General features: G+C 41.5%; 1 protein-coding gene across 1 annotated transcript; it reads right to left on the bottom strand.

Moving 5' to 3' along the window:
- Positions 1 to 17,229: 17,229 nt before the first annotated feature.
- Positions 17,230 to 21,617, bottom strand: slc25a47a (solute carrier family 25 member 47a). The gene is made up of 6 exons (XM_068708941.1): positions 21,464 to 21,617; positions 20,914 to 20,957; positions 20,754 to 20,825; positions 19,540 to 19,719; positions 19,022 to 19,286; positions 17,230 to 18,784 (listed from the first exon to the last, which is right to left on the bottom strand). Exons 1-6 carry the CDS (start codon positions 21,498 to 21,500, stop codon positions 18,501 to 18,503), a joined length of 882 nt encoding a protein of 293 aa, XP_068565042.1. The 5' UTR covers positions 21,501 to 21,617; the 3' UTR covers positions 17,230 to 18,500.

The raw sequence follows: 21,617 nt of genomic DNA, 5'->3' as shown, positions 1-21,617 counted from the left end.
TTAGAATGTGAAGGCTGTGCAAGTTAAATATTAATGTTCTCTATTGCAATGAACACAGATTAACCCTTTTAAATCACTTTGCCATTTTATGAGCAGTCTCTAAAAAGACTTGGAGTGTGAGGACTGAGATGTCTTTACAGAGACAGCTCCGGTAGGATTGTGACTTTACACATAAAGGAGTGGCTGGAGCAATGGAGCCATAGAAAAACAAGTAATGTAAGAATGATTTAGCAATCTGTGAAACATGTCATTAAAAGTTAACTTGGTGGAATCTGGATTTATATTGTAGAAAAGCTGCACTGACAGATTTTCTAAAGAAAAGAGCAAAACAGAAAAATTATCACAGATATATCTTTTGAAAGGTACTCAGACACTCAGTCTGTGTATCCTAATTTAACACTACACTACACTACACGGGTGTTCGTGGTAGTTTAATGGAGCTCCGATGCTCTGCACGGGTTCTGAATGTTTCTTCCCTAATGAGGCTTGGGTTGGTGGTCTCCTGAAGAAAAAAAAATGAGAAAGGCCTGTTGCTGGCAGAGTGCTATTTGCAAAAATAAGGCCCTGTATGTTCAAATACAGCAGTTAGACAAACAGGCAAACTGAGCAACGCTGCAGAGGTTGAATCAGGTCAGCGAGACGAAGGTTCATTGAGCGAGTCTAATGCAAGAGGGACTAACCTCCCAAAACAAATTAATTTAATCAAAGTCAATCAACGTTGCTATTTGTATTTTCCTGTGCCAAAACAGAATAACGGTGACAATTAGGAATAATAAGGCCCCTCCATTTGTTCTCACGCCCCTTTACGGGGTACAACTGAAAGCTAGAAACTAAACGACAGTTGGTTTCACAGACGTTTGAATTGTTAGACGTTTGAATTAACAAAGCATTGTTAAGTGGAGCAGAGAAGGTTTTGGAGCATTTGCTGACATGCAAATAACACCAGCATCAGTATGATGCAAGCTGTGTCAAGCCTTTGTATAAGTGAAATGTCGGCTTGTGTGACCTCTATACGTTCCGGTATGTTAACTCCATTGGCCTCATTAAAGGCTAGCCTGGTCCCAGGCATCTGTGACCTTACTTTAACTTTGTCAAGCAAAAACAGAAAGAACATGGACTGCATTACTCTTAGTGTTCATTATCGATTAAAATCTAAACTTGTCTCTAAGATTCTAATGTAAAGGTCACTTAAAAAAACCCAACAACAACAACAACAAACGCTCCATCATTTGATGGGACTCAATTAGATTCGGAACAGGCGGCAACCTCCGCATTTGAAAAGTGAAGCCAATGAGGAAGTGCCTTCATCTTGCATTCTCTCTACTGGCCAACAAGGGGCGACTTCTCTGGTTGCAAAAGTCTAGTTCTCACTTAATTCATTAGCTCAGTAAACCTGAGTTTATGGTTTCAATTGCAAGTTTCAAGTCTTCTTCAATAAAGCATGATGTTTACATAAAACAGGGTATGCTTTAGGGCGGGGCTACCCTGTGATTGACAAGTTGCGACAGCTACCAGAGCCTAAATAAAGAATCTCTACATCACTCCTCCGCAGTCCAAATATGGTCACTCGTGTTCATTGATTGCAAAAAGAAAAACAAGATAGCGTTGGCCAAATCGCCATACTCAAGGCTTCAAAACCGTAGTTCACAAACCAATCGGTGACGTCACATCGACTACGTCAACTTCTTATAAACAGTCTATGGCCACTCATCCTTGTGCTTTGGAATTATGCATGTGTAGCCACCAGGGACTGGTGAGTAGGGCAGGTGTAACCAGTGATTGGTGAAACTCTCCACCCACATAACAGGACATAAACAAAGGCATAGTCATGGCCAGCCCTTGTTGTCTGGGGTCCTACCACTTCCTGGTTTGTGGTGTATGCTGGTATGAAGACATGCGACAGGTATGTTACCGTTGGGCTTAAATTTAACAACTGAAACTGGTAGGCTTTAAACAGATTTCATATTCTTAGACTGTAGTTACAGCTTTTAAATGTTGCTCACATTTTTGCATAGATGAGGCTAGCAGTTGTAGCCTTTTGTTCTCCATGAACAAGTGGCAATCTTGACGTGTTCAACAAAAGTCCAGACTGTGGGACGCTGACAAATTCATTGGGGTAATCTTGCTTTGGTTCTGAACTATATCTTTTGCATTTTATCTTGTCTTTTGTATTCTATTTTGTAATGCATATTGTGAAGTCTTTATTATTTTGGTAAGTTTATGATCAGTATTTTGATGTTTTGGAGAGTAATTGCAATCTTTTCAAATTTCAGAGCCTTTCGCACAATGCCATCGGCCTGGGTTGTCAGCTGCTGTTTTAGGGTTCTTATAACAGTTTTCCTATATTTGCCGTTCCCTTTTGTAAACCTGGGCCACAGCACATAGCGTTTTAGAGTTTTCAAGCAATGTGCAACTTTGCCTAGGCGGTTCGCCACACATGTATGTGGTCTGCTGATCCCAAATGAACTCATTCAACCCTATTTGGCTACATATTTGAAATAGCATGCATCCACCCTGGTCCCTCTTCCTTCCCCGAGGTTGGATGCTTTGTTGGAACTGTGCCACAGCACAGCACACAGCTTGGGGTTAGAAGTTAGGACGGTACCACAGCTTTTTGTCCCTGAGCCAGCCAAGCCTCAGCCTCCTCCACCTCACCCATTGAGGTCGCCCTCTTGGTGAAACACCTTCATCACAACTTCTCGAGTTCTTTCTTCTTTGATTTTCTCTTTCTCAGCCACCCAGTCAGTCTGTGTGTGGCTGAGCTCGGACAAAGCCTCCTCGTGCTCTTCTGTTTCAGGCTTCACTTCCTTCCTCGCTGCGCTGGCCACAATGTCAGTGTTTACTTTAAACTTGGCTCACCAGCTCTCCTGACATGTCTCTCATTGCTCATCCAGCTGTCACAGCACCTTGACCTCCTTCAAATGGTTCTCAAACACAGAGGTGATCGTGTCTTTGTCCTCCTGCCAGGCACCTGCCATCCTTTCATTCTTACATCAATTAAGTGTTAGCTTGCTTCAGTAGCAACCTAAAAATGTAATCAAGTATTGTAGAGTTTGGCTACTTCTTTGCATTTTGTCCCACTTTAAAAAATGAAATGCACTGCTTTAGATTAAACTACCAGCTGCATTAAAAGGCTCCTTAAAGATTAATGAAACAATAATTCAACAGTCAGAACAGGCCCATTCTTCATAAAGGACACTTTATTTTTGATGCTTTAAGTACTGATGCTAACGCTTCATTTGTCACTGACACAATTTTGACGCAATGCGATTTCATTAGTCACATGAATCTCGATAAATATGGCCACTGAGTTGCTGAGGCAATATGCAAAATGAGGACTGAACTTGTAAACGACATAAATACACATTAGCTACACCTGTACAATCTGTTACAATTCAATGCAACAGCTCTGCTGTAAATTCTAACTTTACAAACGTAAAGAAGAGAACAGAAAGACATCTGAATTATAACTCTGCCCAGTATAATGTCATCATGGAATTAATACTTCTACGACAATGTGCTAAAAACAAAAAAAAATCCTGGACATCATAGGCACCATGAAAACTTTGCATTAGATTTTACAAGTAGTTGCTAAACCCTGTTTCATTGGGCACAAAGACACTCATTAATATATTCCTCTATAAATGAGAAAAATCTACCAAACCCATGCCTAACGTAGGTTGTTGTGTCTGTTTCAAATCAGATCCCCTTGTGCGGTCAGAAATAGGAATGTGGGTGAGAACGGAGACAATCAGCTTCAGGTTATTTCTCTCCAACACAGTTTGTTCTGTTCTGTTGAACGGAAGTTAGGCCAACTACTACTAAGATGTGCATGTGAATTTATCCCTACAGATCACAGAAAGAGCTGACCCGGTGTTGAAATGATTTCATTATATGTTAAATTACTTAACAGTGACAAAGGGACGAAGAGTTCAGTCTGTGTGTCAGCGCTGATGTTCTGATGCCAGTTTCTGACAGTCAGAAGAAAAAAGTCTTTCTCCACTATCTGTTTCTGTAACAGGACAGGACTAGTGTCAGGATGTGGAAAACAAGGTCAAAGCATTTAGGCATACATGTATGCACTTAAGTCAATGCAAATTAATGCAATTCCTTTTGTCTTTTTCCTTTTAGACACTCAACTGAAGGAGGTGTCCAACAATTTATGCTCCATCTGCATTGTCTATTTTCTGCCAGACCTTATGTAACTGTGAAAATGATGCTTTTATGTTCTGGGAGATTCCATTCAAATACCAGAGATAAGAAAAAAAAGACTGATGCTGTGGGTTGAGAAAGAACAATGACGCACTGCAGTATCTTGTACCTGTTATTACTCGCATCAAGTCCTACATTGCGTCATTATGTTGCATGACCTCTATTGCAACAAGCTTGTTATTATCTGATAATGAAACTTTAATGCTTTTTTCCATAGTCTGAACCACAGTGTGGTACTGTCAACAATGTCTCTTATCTTTACCTTCTCCAGGGAGAAATGGATGGGACTTCAACAGTTGAATCTAGATGCTTTCTATCACAGCTGTAGTTCCAAAAAAATAAAAATCCTCAGAAAAGTGTAGGGTACAGGCTGTGTCTTGGAGTGGTGGGTTAGCATCTAATTCTCATGTTTTATGTTGCTGATCCACTGACGAAGGCTTCGTGGAACCAAAGTCCTTAAAATATTTGTGTCAGAGGTTTAATGTAAGCTAGAGCAGCGTGCCCCATGTAGACATACAATCCCATCTAAATACAACTGTTTTTGGCTGTGTTTTGAAATATCATTCAATCAGACCCGAATACATTGTTCTCCTTCAAAGAAAACCATAACCCATTGGTCTATTTGACCAGCTCATGCCTGCATTGCGGACGCCTTTAGGTTGAGTGCAGTACCACAATTCATCCTCCAGATGGAGACATAGATGTGTTTTCACACGGAAGGCTGAGACAACACGTTCTCAGTCCCATGGCGTCACGTAACGCAACTTGGTCAGTGCTCCTTGGCGTTTGACAGCGACGCACATTTACTGTGTGTATGCAACGCACCCACCCGCTGCCTTACAGGCAGAGTAACTGACGTAGTTTAAAGAGCGAGATGAGTCCAGATGTGGCAGGTAGGAGGGGAGGTTGAGTCTTTTGTTCAGGAGAACGCTGTCCATTTCCCCATGCAGAACTAAGTGACATTTTGTGACGTGAATCGTTGTTGTTAGTCACATGACTCACGTCCAGTAGTCACGTACGTGGTTAAGTTAAGTCAACCACGCTCTTTTCCTCAACATAACTAAGTGGTTCTGTAGCTTAAACCTAACTTCCTGTGAAGACGGAAGTTTGTTTTGAAAAGAAGCTATGAATGAATCCAGCGTATATTGACACGCCGTCACTGAGACGGGCCAAAGTGATGCTAGAGGGGTAGTTTGAGTGTCATAGTTTGACACCTAATGCTACTCCCTAAGCTGCGTTAATTGACGCGTTGGTGTGAGAATGTGCCGTCTGAGGATAGGCTGAGGATAGATGCTGGTGGAAGGCAGACTGCAAATGCTCCTTCATGCCATGCAAATACATAGACGTCTCGAATCAACACAAAAATGATCCAGAGACATTGTAGTTGCCATTAGCAGAGTTAAGATCCCCTCAAACACGACTTTAGATCACAAGACAGCAAAAGTAAGACATAATTCATGGTTATGGCTGTATACGGTGAAATATATTTTTTTTTTCTTCTTCGACCACAGGTTCAGTCAGCTTTGGTGGTAGAGTCAAAAGAGTTACACCGTTGTAATGTGTGGAGTCTCAGCCTTGGTAATAACACGTCATGTGTGCAGGTAGCATGAAATGGCAGAATCGCCAGCACCACTATGTGTGCAGGCATGTAAACATGTTTTTGCTGTGTGCTCATTTAGTTGTTTGGTGTTGGAGTTGTATTTCGTTGAGGTGAACATTGTTGTCGTGAGCTTTAAACTGAGCTCCTTCCCTTTATGTGTGTATGCAGGCGGAATGTTGTCACATGTTGAACATGTCCTTAACTGTTGCTATGATAAGCACGACTGGCCCCAGTACAGAGTTCAAGAGTCAACCGACTTGAAAATTGGTGTAATATAACACAGGTTTGTTAAAGGTTCCCTCCGCTCAAACATGGGTTGTGCTTGTTGTTCCTTCACTTGCACGTGTTAAGCAGATTGATGTATGTGCAGGGTTGGATCCCAGAGGCCCGTTCACTAATTAATCTGCTGACAGAGGAAGGTTTCTCTGTGTTCCACTTAAATCTCACTTCAAGTCGCGCACGTGCAAGCAGGATTTGAGTCAAGTGTGATGTTGGACCTTGAAACGTTTGGATGTCTTCTGCTTTACTCAGTGTCTTTTGAAATTAAAATGATTTGCATATTTATAGATTCTGAAAAAAAATAAATCTTTAATCTTCACCACCCTTTTGATGGAAGCACACATTTTTCATTAGTTTAAAATTACATCTCACATTGAAAATATATTGATACAAGTTATGTAAAGTGCAAATGTATGGGCTATGTAGAGGAAAAGCACTGCCAAATGGTATTATCTACCAAACCAGCTAGCTATGTAGCTAACAAGCAAGGTATAAACAATCTGTGGGTGAGGGCTACTCAGGTCCAGCTACAATGTTACAAATACAAAGTCATGCATTTAAATGTATTAAGATTTAAATATACTTTAGAATGGCCCCGATCAGAATAATGTATATCATATCATTGGATTATAATTATTGATGTACTTCTGAAGCTGGTAAATGTGGGGCTTATTTTACACTGCCGGGTAGCGGTCAAGTCTTCTCTTTATCCATAATTGTATATCAAAATGTATTCATTAATATATTTGTATTATTGGTCTGAATCGGCAATGTAACTAGTAATTAACATGGCAGTAGAAATACTCAAGTACAAGTAGTCTACCTCAATTGGGTAAATGTTATCATGCTTGTTTCCACCACTGTAAAACACACACACACACACACACACACACACACACACACACACACACACACACACACACACACACACACACACACACACACAATCACAAAGTTGTGATTCCATGTGTTTTTACAACAAAACAATTACAACATCTGATGTTCTCCAGAATCATTAAAGAAATGTCATATAAGTTGTAGAATTTAACACTTTTAAAAGTCATACAAATTATTCCCACTGTTCGAATGAGATACACGGCATAGATAGAAATCCTCATCGAGTTCAGCTCTACTTCCTACGCCTCTCCTCTTCTTCCCTCTGCTTTACTCTGTGAGTTGGTCAACTGGACCACAAGACACAAAAGAGATCAAAGGTCTGATTTATAATCAGGGCGCCATTATCTGATAATGAAAGCCATCACCAGAGGAATGTCACCCATTAACCGTGCCAACTTACATCCTCCATATGTCCAATTCAGTGCTTCATGAGCCATGACTTGAGAACATTGGGTATTTCGAGTAGAATAAAAAAGCACTGGCTTTTTTTTCTCAATCATCTATGAAATGCTTTGTGAGAAATTATTTGTTTCAGCTCACCGAACACGAGAAACAACAACGTGAAAAGCTGACAAGCAGACAGACATGATCATATCGCACAATATAACAACGTTCATATCAACGTTTGTGTCTTGATATTCTCAGTAATGGACTAAAGGAAAGCCGTACTTGTACTGACTTGAATAAAACCAGCCACTACGAAAGTTTTTTACTCCAGGAAAGCTCAGTCTAACAAGAAGACTATTCACCATTATAAGGTGGCTCAGCAACAAAAAAAGGCACACAATGTTCTCACAAGGAACTAAACCAATGCTGCCAGTGCCAACAATGTATAATTGAGCGTCACAGCAAAATGGATGCATTTGGAGAAGATGTGATATATTCTGTAATTAATTGGGCTCAGGACGTTTATTTTGATGTCGAGTGGAGGTCTGCGTCAAGCAGCAGTTTGAAGCTGAGCCGAGGGAAACAAAAGGTTGTGGCCTCATGCGGTCTTCCAAAAGGATACAAGGCTTCTTTGTCAAGAAGCCCAATGTCCTCCTGAGCTCCGCTAGAACTACGGGGTTCATGAGAGTGCAGCAAACCGCCCCTATCACACCTCCAGGGCTCCCACCGGATCGCGTCCCCCCCCCCCCTTACTATAAGTCTGCACAATATGTTCCGACATATTTTTCTCTATATTACACTTGGCTGAACTACAGGATATTTCCTGCACAGTGCCATTGTGTTTGTTGGCTCACTGACTGACTGATTACTGGAGCGGAACCATCATTCATGGTATATCCTGTGGCAAAGTCCCATGTTTGGACTACAATTGAACTGCGTTAGAACTGAAATGAGTGGTCCATCCATAGATTAGTCAATCAAAATGAAATGGTACTTTCGGTTCTTCTCAGTCTTCTTTGAGAGACAACCGAATAGTTTGAAGATAAAACAAGTCCTTTGAAGACGGACATTTGTCCTCTTTATTTATCGAGAAATTCCACAACAGATTCAACAATGACAAACTGTTAGTTGAAGCCCTAAACTGTAAGGATTAACTGTGAGCATAAAGGCTGGTCAGAGCGGTCCATACATACGTAGTGGCACCTGATCATGCAAATGTACCAGACGTTCATATTTCCTTGCCTTGTCCCTACAACCAACCCACAATCTGTTTGTTCAGCCCGATCCTTATTAGCAGCATGCTTGTTACGATTTTATCAGCTTGAACATTTATCCAAGCCCATTGAGGGATTAGCCTCCGTCCTTATAAGGGATTGTTTGTTTAATCTTGTAGATTAGTCCATACTCAACTTTCAATTTTAGAATTATTGCCAAGGACACTTTTCTTAGCTCTTGTCACCACTCCAAACAAAGTGTGCCGTGTACATTTTCTGTGCACTTTGAACGGCTTCGCCTCTTGAGTCAGACGTTACCGTACAGGAACCAGCACAGACGTGACGGTTCAACCCAGGAAAAAACATAAATATCGCCTTCATGAGAGGGTTTGTGCAACGCATTATAACCATTTTGACGGGTTATTCTTTGCCACAAAGATATTACATTTTAACAGGGTTTCCAGTGTTTCTGCTATGATAAAACAAAAAGCAGTTCAATAGATCAGACCAACCCTGTAAAACAAGTGAACAGCAATGAGATATGATTTAAATATGAAATACTCACATAGTTTAGTAAAATGATATAATAATTTATAACGGAATCAGTGGGAATAGAAGTACGTCTCACTCTACGCAAAGACATTTAAAAATCTCTTTTGCAAATGTTTTCATGGTGCATGCACTGGGGTTTCCATTCCTCTTATATCAGGACTAAATGTTTTAACAGGTGTTTATGCATCATAAAGTCATAATTCCATAGAGCGCCCTTCTCTGTATTTCAGTGCAAAAGCAGAAGAATCACAGCTCACCGAGAACTAAGACAAAAGTATAAAGACATCTTTTAGCAACCCGATAGATGTCACATTACAAACAATATGACCAGCTATACGTCCTGATTTGCTCACATGTTCATGTTTCTTGTAATGATCTTGCAGATGAACGTATGTGTGAGGTCACATAATCACTAGTGGAGGTCAGAATCATTTTGTATATCAATATATGAAGCAAATGTGACAGCCTTTTTCCAGCTGAGGATCGCAATGGATATGCGTTTCGCTGCTATATGTAGAGTTATGTAATACTCCAACAAGACTGCAACATGAATAATACATTTGTTGCAGAAGGATAGAGGCTGAAGAGACTGACAAGTTCTGCGATTTTCTGATCTGATGGCCAATTAGAAAGAACGTTGTTCGTCAGCGCCTTACAAAACATTTACAAACGCTCATTTGAATGATTCACATGACTCTTTTCTGATCTGCCGCAGATAACTTTGAAGCGGGTTTGGACACGAGCCCATTGTCCTGCTGAGCTCTGTTGGAGCCCATGCGCCCTTTCCCCCACGCACATCTTTTTTTTTTTCACTGTGAGTTTAACACTGTGCAATGTGTACTTATGGTTTTTTAGGAATCTGGAAACAAACAGCTCTCTCTCGTGTCCAGGTCACACCAGGTCTCACTCCCAACCTGTTAAATAACGACGGTTGCTCTGTTCCCCTTCGACAAGCGAATATTAGACGCTCAGAGCATCTGACGTAGTATAAAGCGGAAGGGGGGGGGGGGGACTTTCGTGTCCTGTGTGAAACTAAAAGTATACATTGACATCAATCGTTAGCCACGTGACTCGTTAGTGTCGTGAGTCAAGTCAACATGGGACAAACAGGGATCTTCATGGTCCTGGGTTTCCCAGGTCAGGACTATTTGACTTGATTTTCTGACCGGGTTATTTGGTTTGATCAGCCACGTGACTCGCTTGTCACTCGCTAGTCACTCAGTAATGGCAGCTGTCAGTCAGTCAACTTAACGTCAACCACCATCTTTTCCTAAACCTAAGTTGTTGTGTTGCCTCAACCTCAATCTTCCTGGGAAGACGGACGTTTATTTTGAAAAGACAAAACTTACACGCCGTCCAAAACTGCCGCTAGAGGGGAACCTAGAGCGTCACAGTTTGAAGCTTAGCCCCACTGAATAAGCATCGGTTTGATGAGCTGGGAGTGAGAAAGTGTTGGTCACGCTCATTTGGTGTCTTCTTCCAACACTTTAAATGAGTAACATGTCAACTCTGACAGAGTTGCCTCTGACATTGTGGTTCCCCTGTCATACCCATACCCCAGTTGTTTCCTCTCTGAGCTGCACACTCTAAAAAAAAATCTATGTTGCCAATTATGCATAAAGTTTTTTTGTTATTCTGCAACTTTATCAAGGTCGTTTTACAAATCTACAGTCTGATGTCTCTGAGTTTTCACTACAGAGCGGACGTAATCATTTCATCATCTTATAAAGTCTGAGCAACATTTACAACATTACATTGCAAAGACTCTCCTATAACTAACGAGGGAAATGTGGAATTTATCTACAGCTTATCTGGCTCAACACATGGTTTTAATATTTCGGGTTTGTTTTTCTTGCTCTTCTCTGCCAAAGTGTCGTCAGAGTCGAGAATCTCCTGCGTGTTTGTTTGTGTGCGCCTTCCACCGTCGCACCAGGCTGTCAGAGGGAGTCGGCGGTGAGAGATGCCCTCATCAAGACTCGCTCCCAGCGCTGCGTGACGGCTCCCTCTATTCTCCTCTCTCTTATCCTTATATCTCCTCTTTCTGTTTTTGCTTCTTCTCCTCTTTACTCCCCCTCTCTCGTTGTCCATCGCTTGCTGCCGTGTTTCTTCTGTTCGTGCCTCCTCTGTCTTTTCCATGCATGCTCATTATCTTGTCTCGCAACAACGGCCTTCCTCCTCACTCGTTTTCTCCCTGTTTCTTCGTGCGCTCTGCGGACCCTTGCACGGTTCAATTCAGTTCACTTTCTCAAGCACTTCCCGTGGCCTTTTATTGCTCCTTTTAAACAAAGACTGGGAGTTGAAGATGCTGTGGCAATCAGTATTGCTGATCAGTGTTTGAGATCAGGCGTAGGGTGGATTCCCTCGCTCTGTGCATGCTGTTGTGGGTGGTATGGCTTCCTGGTTCACAAGCTAGTGCAACATGTGGAGTTGTGGAAGGTGGTGTGTTCTCCATCCGGGTAGATCCACGGTCAATTTAAGTGGTTTCAGTGCTCGACTTTCTCTCTTCACTTCCTTCCAGTCACCCACTGACCCGATTAAGCACATGGGAGAGGTTAGACTTCAGAAATCTCCTTAGGTTTAGGCAACAAAACTACAAGGTGATATTTAGGAAAAAGATCATGGTTTGGGTTTAAACGGACAGGCAGAAAGCTCTTTGATCATCGATCCACATCTTTCTTTTTGTTCCAGTTTCTAACATGTCCCTCGGCTCCTAATACAGATTCTACTTTGCACATTTTTGCATGCAAACCTTATCAACTGTAAGCCTATTTCATTTCTCTCTGTTAACTAAAGCCTGATCATTCTAGGACTCCGTTTGGGAGAATTCTTATTCTGAAGAGCCAATGGCTCCAGCCTGTGTGCCATCTGTTATCTTGTATACCAGATCAAATGACATTAGGCTGAAACAATCAACAAAAACCAAAAAAAAAGACTACATGTCACCACCATCTTGCATTGCTGGACCCTCACCTGTCCCTTGTTACAGAGACATGAGTCAGTATCAAACTAACATATGTTGGTTGTGCCGTTTCTGGACAACTGTATGGCAGAGATTGTCTTGACCCTCACAAAGCTGGAGCCGGATGAACACGCAACATTAAGTGACAGTTGGGGTGAATTAGTTCCAATCACATTGCCATTCCAACAGTTTTCTGCACAGCTGTCCTATTGTTTGGGTCATTTATACAACTAATTTGATTTGCCACAAACCAATGTTTTTTTTTCTTCTCCAGAATGATATGTTGCATGCACTCTGTTGATGTGGTCGGAGCATACTTTGAACAACAATGATACAACATGTTGACTGACCACATCTGGAAGCAACAATGTTTAAAGCTGTTCCTGATGAACCCAATCAAAGATGGGGCAAAATAAAATCATGCATATAGCCATAACATCGCTCCATAATGAATCTATTGGGCACATACTTGCGGGCGGACTTTTCTAGAAAGCATTCATGGCGTTCCACTTGTTTATACGTATGAGACGGTGACAAAAGTCATTTCAAAAAGAGCTTGTGAGAGAAGTGATCCAGGCGCTTCGTTTGAATACTGGTTAGAGGCAGACTGTGGTTTCAGGTAAGCGTGTCCTGTCTTGTGCTTTGAGTTCGTTGTTGACTTTTTCACTGTTCAACTTTCTCAACGTTGTACTCAGAGTGCCTGAACCATAAAAAAAAAGTTCATCATGCTTCAGTTGATATGTTGCTATGCTATGAATGCAGATACATTATGACCATTTTCTGAATTTGCAGAAATGTCAATCAACATCACCTTCATGTTGATGAAAATCAGATAGCAGTATATCTCTCTCTATATGAGACAGGGTTGAACTCTCATACCTGAAACTCTTCTAAAATGTCTAATGTATTTAATAACTTCTCACTCGAATGATATGAGCTTCAGCTTCCATCCGATTTGGGATCAGGTTGCCAAAATCAGTTTTCCCATATGAGGGATTTGCACTAGTGTTTTGGTGCCCAACAGTAAACATAGTCAACAAGAAAAGCAAATAGTGCAACAGTCAAGAAACATAAATAAAGTTGACATTAAATGTGGAAAGAAATGTTCAGTGAACTACATCTGTTTTTAAAATGAGGAGCTGTAAAGTTTTGTGCAGGGGTGTGCAAAATATTGTCCACGGAATGTGCAAGTTCACAGTTCTAAGGATAAACACAAGAAACCAAATCCCATATTTGAATTCTTACATTATGTTTATGAAGTGCGACTGCACAGGACGGCTCCACAGAAACCTGGCTCAGTGCCAGCGTCTCAAATGAAGACATAACTAGAGTGGTGATTAGATGTTATAGGAGAGAGAAAGTAGGTGTTGCATTGATTTACGCAAACTTCACTGTAAATCTGCTTAACTCCTTTTCGGTGCTGAGATATTTGAATGGGGGTAATTGGGATATTTGTGCTGGAGGGAATACGCGAATCCCTATTAAGGGTGTTTACTGCCCCACCTCTGTAATTACTGGAGGTCTCAGGAATTTATGGTGAACTTATGGATCCTCTGAGTTGCTTATTATGGTTTTCCAGCACCTCAAACAACCTGAAAGACCCGGTTTGAATTAAATCTGTCTCAGTTGATGTCCAAACCATGCAGACCGATGAGTTGAAGAATTTGGTTAAATCATTTTTAGTAGATCTTATTCTGGAAAACAAACCACTTACCACAAAACCACAACTTAGCCCTCGATGTTGTATAGCCTGTTGATGTGTTTTTCTATCACATCAAAACTTAATTTCACTTTCTATCTGGCAGAATTCTCTTTATATGCAAATAGTCTCAGGTGGTTTCATTGCGTGAAGGGGAGACCTGAACTGGCTCCCAGTTGTATGCAACTGGATACTTGAATGAGTTGCTATGGATTTTAATAATTGATATTTAATAAGCAACCTATGATTTAATTAGTTAGTCTGTCTCTGCCCAAATAAATACATTTCAACAGCTGTGATTTGTTCTTTTTAAAGAGCGGCTTTTACTCTGAAGAACTAGTGATTGACGATGATCTTTTTTGTTTTGTAATTGAATACATAAACCCTTTCCAGTTAAAATCTATTTTGCTTGTCATTAAGCAGTCCTTCATGGAAGAAGCAAAACAAATGTATTACTAAGCGCAGCATATCAGGCAGATTTGCACTGAGCATCAAAGTGATTTATTCAGCATGTCCTTACCTCTTTCCATTTGGCACAGTTAGTTAGTATGAAGTACAACAGCGCCCCCACTCATCCACCTCCGTCATCACTTCTCACACTTGTTAGTCATCAGCAAGAATTACAGTTCATTTTTCCTCATTTATGCTGCCTTCGGCACTCACTTCTGATGCAAACTGATTTTCCTATTTAGATTCATTTAAAAATACCTATTTCTATTGGATTAGTGGGTCATTTTGGTTAGTTTCTATTTTCCTTTTCCTTTTTTTTTATCGTTTTGAACATTGTGTACTTTCATTCAAACCCCACTCATGTCCTCGTGTCACCTTGCAATAGTTGGGCCTTTTAACGTTTTCTGTCAAGTTCCTTCGTTTCCTCTACTTCTAGCATCCTTGCTGTTACCCTTCCATCTCATCCCTCCCACCCTGCCATGTTCTGCCAATTGATGCCATCTGAGGTTGCAGGCCCAGGCCGCCGGAGCTGCAAATTTACCCAGCAGCACACGTCACTAACAGGGGAGCGCAGAGCTCCCAAAATAGCCCAAACAGCAATTGGTGAACGGGGGCCCAAGTGGTAGTTGTCGAGGACCGATTCTGACAACAAAATGAAGCTTTCCAACATTATGTGAACATCATTTAATTAATGAGTCGCCCTGGTGCTGGTTGATTTATCATGTCTTTGTGCACTTCTTTGGAAAGACAGTTGGAATTTGTAAGATTTGGAATGAATTAGATAATTAGGGCCTATTGATGAGGGCTTCTATGTGATGCCAGAATATACAACATGAGCCATTGAAACATATACTGTGATACCGTTAAAAGACATGAAAATCATCACTGAGAAGTACTACAAACAGGTCACGGCTCTTGTGTCGGTCTTACTTCTTCCCTCGGAGCATGTTTTGTGAGCAAGTACAGTAACATCGACGCACGGCAAACATGTTGAAAGTTGTCTGAAATTATCTGTGAAAAGGTGTCACTTAATTCCGGTCATTACTCGACCAACCGGCCTGTAAATTTATCCAATGAGATCTTTAGATGCTTGCATAATTGCAGGCTGGTGTTGCATAAGGGGGGGGGGGGGGGGGGGGGGGAGACATGCAGTGTTTAATTAAAAGCAGCTCACAAAGGCAACATTCAGGGGTTTTCTTGTTGCACGGCGCAGTCGGCGATTCCTAAGAATTTCAGCAAGTATCCAATTGTGAAAGCGTCAGGTTCATGAAGCCCGGCGGACTGAAATATAAAGAGTTCAGATCAAGCAACAGCACCGCGTTATGTACGGCCAAACCGTTTACCCTTGCAGATCAAAGGCTTTGAACTACACAGAAAGTCTCGCAATTGTTCCGTTAGGTCACTACTTATTAAGACCAACTGATCTTTGCAAGTTATAAAACACGTTCAAGACTGATTATGCAGCCAGTCGAACAACAAATATGCTAAAAAGACACTCCTTTTTCGATTTAGTTTGTTCTTGTTTACAGCGTCTAAAGGCCTGACTGAAAACAGATCTCCTGGGGTCTCACCCAATATGACCCCCATTCATCCATAGAGTAAATCTGTTACTCGTGAAGCAATTAAATCATTACAGTTGAGTTCAGGACTTCATTGCACTCATGGCGGGGCTAAACATCAGCTAATTACACATGTATAACAGATGAAAACATAATTTAACACATATCTCATGTGGACTTCATAACTGTCAGTTCACACAACAAGTTCCCCAAAGGCAGAGAGTGGGAAAGAGATGGAGTTATTGCAGAGATATTGTCTGGCGCTTCACTCTCTCAATCAGCTCTTAAAATGTTTCCTGGATTGCATTTGATATTGCTTTTGGGATCGCGCGATTCAGTTCATTATTTAATGAACAATACTTTGGCCTGTTTGTCCCTCTTGCTAAGTGTTTGATGGGAATGTAAGAGGTGGCTGCTGTGTTCAAGAAGCTTTTACGAGGGATGTCACCCAGGGACATTTGTGGACATTGGTGGCAGATGTTTGATTTTTTTTTTTGCCTTCCCTTTAATACCCTTTCTCCACACACCACATCCAACTAAATCTACATTAATGTACTACATCTAGTAGTGAATAAAAAGTAGTTCCTTGTTGAAACAGATGTTGCACAGTCCAGCTCGAGTCAGATGAAACAGTTGAGTTTAATTATATAAGATGTACATTTTCACACTGCTCACAAAATAGATTTTTGCTTCCTCAAAACAAACGCAATTCCATTTCCTACACAGAACATTAGAGTTCATTAGGATTGGGTCGATCAAGAGCATTTTAAATGATGGAGGCATACATGAACATGGTCTTGGTTGGAGCAAAGCCTGTGCAATTTGGTTACGTGGGTTTGCAGACACTGGTGTGGATGACATTACACTAAGGTGGTGTCCAACTCGTACAGTAGATGGTGGTAGAACCCCACAGAACAGATTAGCACAGTGCCCATAGAAATCTGATCTGTAGGACACATTCCAGCAGCGCCTTGTTGTGAAAAAGTTCATTGTTTTGTGTGTATTTGTATGTATCTATTTCTGTCTAGTCACCTGAATACTTTATAACTACGTGTGTATGTCTGTGTCCCATGTACCTTCAACTGGCACTTTACCATTATGATCGACATTGTGTTACGCATAGTGGTACACATTTTATATTCATGAAAAAACATTTGGTTTTGTCCTGAGGTGAGGGTGCTGCGCGCAGAACACCGCTCACTTCCTGACTGCTGCATTCATTTCCATTTACAGGTGTATTTATAATATAATCATACAAAGATGCTCGAATCTAATATGTATCAAGGCTGAGGTCGTAAAGGAGAATTCTCTTGGTGCATTAATGAATTTCCCATTGTCCAGTGTCTGCTTCTTTATGCATTATTTATCTTTCCTATAGCTTTGAGTCTAAAGGGAATATGTTGTTAGTGGTGATAGTGCATTAATAAAACAGAGATGAATACAGTATTTAATTATCTTGTTTAAATTCCTTTATGATGGGAAGGCACAATACGCATTTTCATGATCATCATACAAAAAAATAAGTGCATTCAACAGCGGCCATTTCTGCATGTCATTGCAGGGTGAACACAGGTGTAATTATTGACAATAATTACAGCCCATTTATGTGAGCCAGGGCCCCCGTCGTGCATGTTGGCTCATTGAAACGGCTGTGACACACTGATTAAAATGGGACCATAATTCATTTTACAACTGTGTCCACCCTGCTGTGAGATGTAAACATGGCTGCTGTTAAAAGGGCCTTTTACACAAAATATCATTTGCATTTTCCCCCTGGTAGAGGAACCCTGATTCCACTGTGTCCCCCACTCTGAGAAACCTTTATCCTCAAAATACCTGCACGCCACTCAGTAGCAGTACTTCAAACTTGTTTTGCATCTTGCGTAAAAAGCAATTCTATAAATGTTTGAGAGGAAGATGGAATGAAACAAACGAATATACAGATGTGCGCCGTCTTCTGATTACAGACAATTTGCTTTGAGGATTTCAAAAGTTTGTCTTAACAGCAGTAGCTATTGTAGCTTTTGTAACAGTGATTAACTACTTTACTGATCATCCTGAGTCCACTGTCTCTCGTTGCAATTCTATTAAGTCAATTACTAAGTCTATTACATCAGTGCTGAAAATATCAAGATATTTTTTATTTCGATTGACCAGCTTTTCCATTTTGCTACTGAGCTGGAAATGAATCATGGATGATATAATGTGTATACAAGCAGCGAGGGACTGGACGGGGACCACAAAGTAAAGTGTGCGTGCTTGCAGCTCATTCATAAACGCTTAACTCAAGGCCTGAAATGGCTCTTGAATGCAGTCAAATACAGATATGCTTTGGCAGTCTAACAACTCTTGAGGTTTCTGGGTGCGCTGCTCTTCTGGTGAAAAACTACACCAGTCATGCAGAATGTTCTCTTCTCATAGGCATACAGCAAAAGGAGAAACAAACTGTAACAAGCAGGCCTGGGAGGCCATCTAGTGGTGAAAGGCTTGCTGGTCCAACATTACCTATTACTGACAAATAACCCCCTGAGCATTTTAGAATACATCACTCGACCTAGCCAAATACTAAACATGGCTGTAAACACAATCGTTCCATGAAAATATTACATTGCACCAGACATTTCCTTGCCCTTATGTATAAACTTACAGTACATCCCCATGAAAAACAGAACATGAGGCATTGAGAATGGAGTCACTGAGTGCCATCTCGGAGAAACTTGGTGACACCCTCGTATGTAACAAACACCACCATGTTGACGGGGAATGCGCGCAGCCAGTTGATGCCTAAGCTCTTGAAGAACACCCCTGCACCCTCCGACCTCACTGTCTCACTGATGCAGTGAAAGAAACCCTTGTATCGCCGCTTCTCCTGCGCTCCGTCCATCTGCAGGCGCGCTTTGATCACGTCCATGGGGGTCGCAAAGGTCCAGCCTACTATTCCTGCGACTCCACCGGCCAGCATCACGCCACTCCAACCTGGAGGAGATGGAAAGTTAAAAAAGGGATACACTGACATTTCAAATTGAAACTTCTCTTCTTAATCCTGAAGGACATTGTACTACAAAGAGGAATGTTGTTATCTGCCTTTAAGCTGCCCTCTGGAGTGCTTATTGGCCTTGATAGTACTCCTCCACAGGGATATAAGCTACATTACAGCTTATGCAACATTTTTAATTTAGATCCGATATTCTAAGAAAATGCGACTTCACTCACTTGGTTTTTCCTTGCCTCTGTCTGTCAGCCATTCACCGAGCATTGCGTAAGTCAGAAAGTACGTGGCGTACGACGACGTGTCTCTCAGCATAAGCGGGAGCGCTCCTCTGTAAAGGCCCCGGAGACCCTCCTCTTTGACAATGCTCAGCAGACAGTGAACTGGACCTCGGTACTTGGGTTTGGGCGTGCTGGTTCCTCCTCGCTTTGACGCCGTCTGACACTGCAGACGCACTTTCACTATGTCACCTGGAGACATCACTGATGTCTGTTGGAGGCAGATCAGGAGAGATGCAAAGGCAGGAATCTCAGAAGCAGATATCTCAAAACCGCAAAGCTATAAACATCTGGGGATACGATGGAAAATGGATTTTATTTGTGTTTTTGCTGGCATATATGCCAAATATACACATGTGATGTAAACTATGCATTGCATTACCTTTCACAGCCTCAATTGCAGGTGGAATGAAACACATTATTGATGCAAATAATGCAGCACTTTTTGTAAAAACATCTGTTACCTGAGCCACCCCCGCCGCCATACCAGACAGGAAGATATCTAGTTTGGTGTTTGGACCATAACCAGCTCCGCGCGCCTGACTCAGACATTGCAGGCAGTTCCTGTATGTGCCGAACACCACCGAAGAAGTCATAGAGATCGTGATGAGGGGCAAGGTCATGCCTTTGAAGAAGCCATGCGCCTGACGACACAAATGAGAAAATACCAATAGAAAATATTAAAAAAATAAAAACAGCAAAATAAAAGCACACAGTTAAAAAAAACGTATAAAATACATTTACAGATGAATCATTCAAAAGCATATAAGGTAGGACAGGTGAAACTATTAAAATAAACTTAAAATCAAGAGGTTGCACAACAGAGCTATTTTGGAAAATAAATACATGAATTAGTTAATTGTCAGGCGAACAGGCAAGTCGGTAAAAAATGTGTCTTAAGACAGGATTTAAAAGCGGAAACGGTGTTAGCAGATCAGAGCTGAGGTGCCTGTACAGCAAACAATCCTTAGACCTTAAACTGGACTCTGGAACAGCTAGCAGGCCTAACCCAGCGGATCTGAGAGTCCCTTTCTGGACAATAGGGAGTTAAAAGTTCACTGATGTATTCTGGCGCCTGGCCATGCAAAGCATTGTAAGTAATGAGTCAAATTATGAAATGGATTCTAAAAGGAAATTGGTAACCAGTGCAGGGAGGCTAAAACTGATGTGATGTGAGAAGAGCGTTTGGTCTTTGTCAGCAGTTTGGCTGCAGAGTTTTTGCACAGTCTGATGTTTGGCTACATCTCGGACACTGAGGCAGGTAAACAAGGCAATAGTCCAGTCGTGAGGAAATAAAAGCATCAGTAATCTTCCTGCTCTTGACCCCCTGGACCATGTGTTACTGTGAGAATTTTTCACTTTGTGTTGATTTAGAATGTCACTGCGGACGAAAGGAGTAGTGTTTCAGAGCACCAGGGTCCCTTTAGAAAACCTCTAATTTTACTGCAGCGGGGGTCTTACAAACTGCTCTGCTCTGCTCGGTCCTGGTTCTGGTTCTCCCGTACCAGCAATACAGCCTGGGCCTCCTGCAGCGCGGTGTCTTACACAATGCTTTATACACACACACACACACACACACACACAACATTGTTCTTGCCTCTAAACAACTTGTCAGAGTCATTTGACAACATTTAGTAGCAGGCACACTTGATATGTAGTCTACACCTGTTCCACTTACCCCTTCTTTTGAAAATGTCGCCGCTACACACTGCCATATCCCTGTGAACTGTCTCTGGGTTTGGATCCGGACCTAAAAAAAAATAAAATAAGAATATGACGTAAAAACGACATCAATTCATTATATTATAATAATAATAATTTATATACAAATAGTGTACCTTCACAGTGTCCAGAGGGTAGCCCACTGCGACTCCACATGCTCCTGTGTGTCCAGAGGAAAGGGAGCATCAAGGACACAGCAGAAACACAGTGATGCACAAGGTTATGGGCTTTAACTGCAACTCTGTTAATCATGTGTAGCTGTGAGGAAGGCCATCTTCATCTCAAACATATGGCCTTGAATAGACAAAATAAGCACATCTAAGAAATGAATTTTCAGCTGAGTAACGTGAGACCTAACTGTATTACCCCATGCATGTGAGATACTACTATACTACATAAGTGTGCATATGACAGGTATTTGTCCAATACTACTTCTACTACTCCTTAAATTCTTCCGGCTACATTTACAGGGTAAAGTACAGATATACCGAGTATAAGAGGACATACAGAAACCGTTCTACAAGACACGTAACGTCACAAGTTAATCGAATCTTCCCGTACACTGTCATATGGTTATCGCTCCATGCTTATGCAGTAGCTAGCCATTTAGCAAACACGCCTGCTCATGCTAACTGACAGTACCTGCAAACTAGCGTCAGCTGTTACCTGCAAATGATCCGGACACAAAGTCAACGATATGCATCCTGTCAGATGGTGGCAGACCAACAGATAATGTTCAGACGTGAGCCCATTCTGCCTCTAGTATGGATCCGTAACCTTGAATGTGTTACTGTTACATATGAGGCGTAGCAGAGACTTA

Source organism: Cebidichthys violaceus, unplaced genomic scaffold (genome assembly GCF_023349555.1).
Source record: "Cebidichthys violaceus isolate CVI_PGR_0920_01 unplaced genomic scaffold, fCebVio1.0.p SCAF_14, whole genome shotgun sequence".
Lineage (NCBI taxonomy): Eukaryota > Metazoa > Chordata > Actinopteri > Perciformes > Stichaeidae > Cebidichthys > Cebidichthys violaceus.
Note: the sequence above shows the minus strand (reverse complement) of the source record. Positions and strands in the feature narration are given on the sequence as shown.